General features: G+C 21.7%; 1 protein-coding gene across 1 annotated transcript in view; it reads left to right on the top strand.

The window, feature by feature from the left end:
• Positions 1 to 7098, top strand: part of LOC129610347 (triple functional domain protein) — a 133665-nt gene extending 126567 nt beyond the window's left edge. Inside the window, exons 14-20 of the mRNA XM_055522902.1 lie at positions 4302 to 4436; positions 4500 to 4615; positions 5118 to 5231; positions 5293 to 5482; positions 5568 to 5705; positions 5770 to 6036; positions 6108 to 7098. Coding sequence (XP_055378877.1) covers positions 4302 to 4436; positions 4500 to 4615; positions 5118 to 5231; positions 5293 to 5482; positions 5568 to 5705; positions 5770 to 6036; positions 6108 to 6317 — 1170 coding nt within the window. The 3' untranslated portion in view covers positions 6318 to 7098. The remainder of the gene's footprint in view (positions 1 to 4301; positions 4437 to 4499; positions 4616 to 5117; positions 5232 to 5292; positions 5483 to 5567; positions 5706 to 5769; positions 6037 to 6107) is intronic.
• The last annotated feature ends 887 nt before the right edge of the window (positions 7099 to 7985 follow it).

Raw genomic sequence — 7985 nt, forward strand, 5'->3', positions numbered from 1 at the left:
AAATAAATATTTTAATATTTTATTATTAATAAATCTATGATAACGGAGAAAAGGAGTATAAGTCAAAATTTTGTCAAAATGGAAAAAGTATGCAACTAAGGAACTCAAAATACATATTTGATAAAAATATCATAATGGTTGGACCACAGTACAAATATATTTCACTTTAATGTGCAATACGTATGGCACATATTGATCACAAAATTAGTTAAATTAATATTCGTCGCCTCTTGAATGAAATTCGTAAGTGTTACGAAATCATTTTTATCAAGTTTTTTCCATCTCCTGAAAAATGCATATTTTTGACTTATACTCGTATTCTCCGTCACATTGAAATATAAAAGCTATTACAATTTATAGGATGACACTTAATTTATTGTTGAAAAATAATTTTATTGTTTTAATACAACAATTATTTAAAATATTTGTATTCTTAAAATTCTAGTATTTCAGGGCAATGTTCTATAAATTTTAACTGGATTTTTTTTTTTTTGAGTTAATAGAAAACTGTGTATGGAAATTTAAGGAACATTGTTCGGAGTTCTATTGAATTTTTTGCTTGTAATTTGCAATTTTTCATATTTAAAATATTTTTTTTTAATTTAAAAAAAAAAAAGGGTAAACATGAAGCTATTCTTGATCAGAAGAAGCTATTCAAAAGTTTTATACATAGTGTAATTGTAAAATCTTACACTATATCGACTATACAGTTATAGCACTGCAATTTAATTTTCAGATAGATTGTATACATACATAAACCCATAAATCTATAACTCTATCTCTTATTTAAAGAAAAAATATGAAAACTTGTGGATTATCATTCTAAAGAAAATGCAGTTCAATTATGCGCTTCAATTCTACGTTTCAATTATGCGCTCCTTAGGTTTTCTAGATGGCAAAATCTAGTTCTGAACACATACTTTTATAAAAAGTGAAATATTTAATTGTATAGATTATAAAGGGCAGAGTCTTACGATATAAGCAAATTAATATTAACATTAGAACTTAATTTTTAATTTTTAAAACAACCCCCAGATTTTTTGGAAGAAGATGGATCATATATAATCTGTAATTTGTAAAAGACTGTAATTGTGAATTAAAATCAATCATATTTATGTCCGCATATACATACATACATATTATGTATATGAATGTGCAAATATAAAAACGGACGGACACACTTTCATTTTTATTTTATTTAAGTATTAAATATCAATTTACAATTTAATACAATACTTTTAAAGTGAATGTATTATTAAATGTGTAACAAAATACTTTCTACTTAATATACAATTATAAAAATAACACATATACATGCTGCAAGATCTTCAAATATTTCAAGAATTTCAAACAGCACATGATTATGTGATTTTTACGTTGCTTAATGCTTTATTTAAAAATTTATCATCATTAAGAAGGTCATTTTTCAAAAATATCAAAAAATTTCATTTTACACCAAAAATAAGTACCAATATATTTTGAGAGTTATTTTTCCCTGTCAGAAATTTACAATTATTAGAGTGCCAGATTGCGAAATACAGAACTTCGTTCTTTTATAATTTTAACACAAAAAAGTATGTAACTGAGAAAAGTCGATTTTTAGAAAACTGTGAAAAACTATGTATTTTCAAATTAACTAGAACCAGGAATTCAGTTGATTCCAAACAATGTATGTACTTATATTTTAAATTTTCTTTGACACAATTCGTACACCTGATAGCATAAATATTTGAAGTTTTGAGGTATGTAATACAATTTTGTTGCAAGAGTATGATATGTGTTTCATTTTAGTATATATTTACCTATGCATTATGTATGTAAGTATGTACGACACAAAATGTTAAATATTTGAATTTTTAACAGTATATGCTCGTATTCATTCTTGTTTTCATTATTTAAATAACAAATATTAAACATTACATGTGTACCAACATGGTATAAAGTTTAATTTTTATAACAAAAAAGAAACAAAACGCAACAACAAATTACAAACGTGTTTCTTTAAGCTTTTCACTGCTTATTATTTTGTTAAGTAAGTGTTCTTGATGTGACGAAATCGGCTAAGTTTATCTTAAGTATATCACTAGGAAAACAAGAAAATTTTTTTAAGTGTTTATTTATGCGCAATATTACCACATGTCTACACTTTGTACATACACTGTTACATTTAATATTTAATATGCATATATAGATAAACTTTTGTTAAGAATTTTTTTTAATTTTTATCAAAATAAATTTTTTGTCATTTTTATATTTTTATTTATAAACATACACACATGCATGTTAATCATACATACAAGTTAAAAGAAATAATAATAACCTTGACTTTTCCATGTAAAGAAAATAAAAAATGTTAAAATTTAAATTATAACATGATTATAAATTTAATTAAATGGAAAAATTTATTATAAAACGCATTTAAAACAGTAAATAAAAGTGTTGAATTTGTTTTTTTTTTATTAATTAATTTATTTTTATTTTAAATAAAAAAAAACATAATTGTGTGCTTAAACATTCATAACGGTGTGTACATTGTGATTAATAAGAGAATTTATGTGTGCGGAAAAGTTTTTAGTGTCATTTTTTTTTGTCGTTCTCTCTTTGGCATAATTAACAACAATTAGTGTCAATATAAATTTTACAACCAATCACAATTATTATTATTTGACAAGATTATTTTCAAATTGCATAATGTTTTCACTAGGTGTATGTGGGTGTGCTTGAAATATGAGGTCCTGGGTGTCAGTAATTAAAAAGTGAATTTCTCCAATTTAAATCAAATCTGTTAAAATTTTAATTTGTGTATTTTTTAATAAATTGACACACAAAGGACTTTTTCCGTATTATTATAATTCTTACATGCCGTATGTTTTTTATTGAAGAACTGCAAATTTGTGGAATACAATTTTAAAGTATTGTTTTGCAGCATGTTCTGTAGCTCATGCTGCATTAAAATTTTAAACTTTTTTAGTTTTGTTTAAGAACTTGCAGCGCATCGTGCGATACCGAAAAAGTTCAAATGCCTCAGTACAGTCAATTAGTATAAACTTCTAAGCAACAACATTTACATTTAACAGTACAAGATTTCTTAAGCGATGGCTCATTTCTACCACAGCTTTTCTTGTGTAAACAAATATTAAAAAATTTATCCAAAGCCGAAGTTATTCGAATTTTCCCTAAAAGAAGCGTCAGAATAAGGGAAAATTACGTAACATTCCCTGCCCACATGTACTTATAATAAGTTATCATCACGAATTATATATAAGCGTTTTTTTGTGTACAAAAGTATAACAGTGCCCATAGTTGTTCCAATCATTCCAATAAAATCCTAATATTTAATAAGCAAAGATATACAATTTAATATACAAATATAAAAATCCTTTAATATTATTCTGTTATACAGACAAAAATCTAATGAAACATAATTTGAGATTCACCAAATTATTTGTGAAATGAATACCATATTACAACTAATACACAACCATATTATACAATAAAAGTTCAATATTATATTTCAATATATTTGTTACATAATTTAATAAATTTATTATGAGGATTCTAAGCTCTTTAATTATTTATAAATTTATTAATTAAAAAATCCTTTTAATAAATATGCACACGAATCAATATTTTGATATTTGTATACTATCTAATACTTAATGAATTTTTAATTTATTTTACCTTAAGATTTCTTAGAAATTCAATTTATTCTTGAAAAAAATTTTTTATTCTTTTGATATTATTTTATTGCTTATATTAATTAAAATATAAAATCTTCTTGATAATATCAATATAAACGTGACTGAAGAACTAAAAATCTAAGTTCTTTCTAACGAACGTTTCTTGATTTTATTAATTAAAGGCTAAAATTTATTAAGCCGATTAAAATAAAAAAGGCCAATAAGATTTTTTGTTTTAATTATGATTTTTTTTTTTGTTTCTTAAATAATAAATCGATGTAAATTTAATTATTTACAAATCATGCATATTTTTATTAAAATCTTTCTCAGAATTTTAAGATAGTGCTTCTAATTTTACGTGCTAATTAATTTAAAAAATCCTTAAAAATTACGAGAATACTGAAGGATTATATATGGAAATTTTAATTCAAAGCCTTGTGCAATTAATTATTTTTAAAATGAAATATGCGTTTTGCTAATTCTATAAAATTTTAAAAAATCTCATTGCAAAAATCAATATTAAATTATTTTAATTAATTCTTAGTAATTACGAAATAATTGATTAAATAAATTAATTAGTAAATTTTATGTAAACAATTTTTTCTCTTCTTACCATTTCAGGAACAACATGAAGTTAAATCCAAGTTCCTTAAACCAGCAATAGATGTAAGCAATAGTGATAACAGTGACAGTTTGGAATCACACTATTCAAAATTAAATTTAAATGATAACAATGATACTGATAACAATGACGAGGTATAACAAATATTAAAAAATGAATATTCAAAATTTACTGAAAAACAATTCTTTTACTTTTAGAATAATGCCGAAGCAAATGATGTTGAAGCTGCTACAAAGAAGAGACTTTGTGCTTTACAAGAACTCATCTCAACTGAAGAGCTTTATATTCAAGATTTATCAGAAATTGTCAATGGGTAAAATAAATTTAAATAATTTTCAAATAAATTTTATAAATTGTAGAAAAAGTTTGTGTTCACCCTTAGGATCATATTGTGAATTTTAATTTATTTTTTGACAAATTGTTAAAGTAAACAAGTTATTTTTAATAATATTTTTTTTAATGCTATTTTTTCGATTTATTTTCTTTTTTTTTTGCGGTTTATAATACTTTCTACTTTTAATGTATTCGTAACGTTTGTATAACCTTGCAAAATTATAAATTATTAAATTTTCCTTGTTTTACTAAAATAACTTATTTATTTTGTATAAATGGTTAAAAAAAAATTAAAATTTACTAAAAATGTTTTATGTGTTTGTGGATTTTTAAGAGTGCGGTTTAACTCTAGGAAATATTTAATAAATTAAAAAAATGTACAAAATTTATTAGAAATTTATTTATTATGTAATTCTAAATTATTTTTAACAACAATTTAAAAAAAATGTCATTTTCATAATCACATAAAATTTTTATTTTAGGTATTTAGCTGAAATTCGGAATAAAGATAGTGAAATACCTTTGCCAGAAGATTTGGTTAAAAAAGAGAAAATTGTTTTCATAAATATTGAACAAATTTATGAATGGCATAGAGAGTAAGACTGTTATTTTTTTAAGCTAAAGAAAGACATTAAATTTTTTTTTATTAATTTTTAGCTTCTTCTTTAAAGCACTTCAAGGTTGCTTAAAAACACCATCAGAATTGGGACCTATGGTCAAAAAATATGAAAGAAAATTTCAGATGTATCATATTTATTGTCAGCAGAAACCTTTATCAGAGCATGTAGTCACAGAAAATCAAGTATATTTTGATCAAGTTAGACAAAAATTAAAGCATCGTTTAGATGTAAGTTGAATAGTATTTTTGATTGTCATCAACAAAAACTATCAAAATGTTAATTAATTTTTGTTTTTTATTTTAATAATTATAGTTGAGTGATATGCTTATTAAACCAGTACAAAGAATAACTAAATATGAACTTTTATTGAAAGAAATTACAAAACAAACCGAACGTGCTGGATTTGTTGAAGATGTTGCAGGAATGCGTGAAGCATATAATGTTATGAAGGTGAGAAAAGAAAATAATTAAATATAAATTATAAAATAAAAATCATGTTTTATTTTATATTTAGGTTGTATGTAAAACAATAAATGATATGATGGATGTTAGAAGATTACAAAAATTTGAGGGTAGAATTGCAGCGCAAGGAAAATTATTGTTACATGGTCCATTATTATGTACAGAAGATACACAAAATTTTGATCGTAATGCCAGTTTTGTTCAAAAGCCACGTGAACTTCAAGTATTTCTATTCGAGCAAAGTATTATATTTTCAGAAATTGTAGGCAAAAAGACACAATTTACACCGCCATTATACGATTATCGATCTCTTATACAAGTAAATATTTTAATTTTTTCTATTTTTCTATAATATGATTTTTATTAATTTTTTTTTTTGTTCAATTTTAGGTTAACAAAATGTCACTTCAGGAATTGCCAAATAATCGTTTCCTATTAAAATCAACAGATCCAAATAGAACCGATATACCAAGCTTTATATGTTATGCACCATCAATAGAACAGAATCGTGAATGGTTAGAAACAATACGTAATATTTTGAAGGCACAAAATGATTTTCTAAGAAAAATTCAAAGCCCACTCTCATATCCGGATCCTTAAAAATAATAAAACAAATTTTATGTAATCGGTAAAAAAAAAAAAAAAACAAAAATCAAAAAATTAAAAAGTTTATTTAAAAAGAAAATAAAAATTATAAAACAATATTTATGCAAAATATCTAAAAAACAAATAAATAATGATATATGTATATATATATAAACCTTATATATACATATATAAAAATAAATTGATTTAAATGTATGTATATAAATTATTGATTCAATCTTACTTAGAAATACAAAACAAAGAATAAAAATTATATATTAAAACAAAATATTATATACATGAGTAACAATAAATACAAAAAGAAAACAAAAACAAATATAAATATAAATGTTTAATTTAATTATTATTATTAAATAAAAAATATTAAAAAAAAAAGAAAAAAGAAATAAAGTATATAAAATATATTAAAAAAAAATAATAACATAATGTAAACTAAACAAAATTATAAGAAAAATGATATATACATATTGAAAAAAAAAATTAAATATAATAAATAAATATAAATATATTTTAGGTAATTTAAATATTTAAAAATAGAAACTTAAATATATCAGTTTATTTTTATTTTTATTTTCTTTATTATTAAAAAACTTACAACACTAATTTAAAGTTTTAAATATATTTTTTTTTGTAGTTTTAAAAAATGAAAAAAGATTTTATTTAATAATAAACTTAATTATTCATTAACATACACATTTTATATATTTTAATATAAAAAAAAAATTATTAAAATTAGCATTTTGAGCTTTAAGTCATAAATTAATTTCAAATTAAGTTTTCTGCCTTTCGATTTCCTTTTATTTTTTTTTTTTTTGTTAACAAAAACAAAAATTGTTTTTGATAAATTTTGAAATTTTATTTCTAAAAAACAATATTATGTAATAATGAAAATTATTTTAAAAATTGAATTTATTTTTATTTTTATTAAAGTATTTTATTTATTAAATTGACTTTTTTTTTTGGATTAAGAGTTAAACTTAATATTAATTTACCATATGTTTCATTTAATTTTATTTGCATTTAAAAAATATAATTTCAAAAATCATTTGATATTCACTTATTTTTTCTTATATCTAATCTAATTGGTTTATCTTATTTTATTTCATATCTTTGCATTTTACTTTTTGAAAATATGTGTAAAAAAAAGAAGAGTAGAAATAATTAGGAACAAAGTGATAATATTCACCATAGAATTTGTATTATAAATTATATAATATTTTAAAATGTTGTAATAGGAATTTGAATTATTTTAAAACAAAACATCACTTAAATTTAGTTATTATAAATTTTAAACTTCACATTTGTTTCCAGATGGATGATTTTCTATTTCCATACCGAAACATCACATTTTTCAGTATTGAATATTCATATTTTTCATATTATTCATACATAGTTTTATTGATAAAAGTCAACTTATATATAATTTTGTTATAATAACATACGCAACATTCTATTAAATTATATAATTTCAGCTAATATGAATAACAAAAGCCTTGTAAGACCCTTGAGTACCTTTAAATTTCAAAATTTCACATACATATTTAAAAGATAGTTTTAATTTTTAAAATAAAAATATGAAAATGGTTTGTTTTTTAACACGAATCTAAAACACGAAGCTAATTTTCACCTCTTTAAGGCCATTGTAGATCAAAGGCAATAAAA

This window comes from Condylostylus longicornis, unplaced genomic scaffold, assembly GCF_029603195.1.
Source record: "Condylostylus longicornis isolate FDR11 unplaced genomic scaffold, ASM2960319v2 ptg000044l, whole genome shotgun sequence".
Taxonomy (NCBI): Eukaryota; Metazoa; Arthropoda; class Insecta; order Diptera; family Dolichopodidae; genus Condylostylus; species Condylostylus longicornis.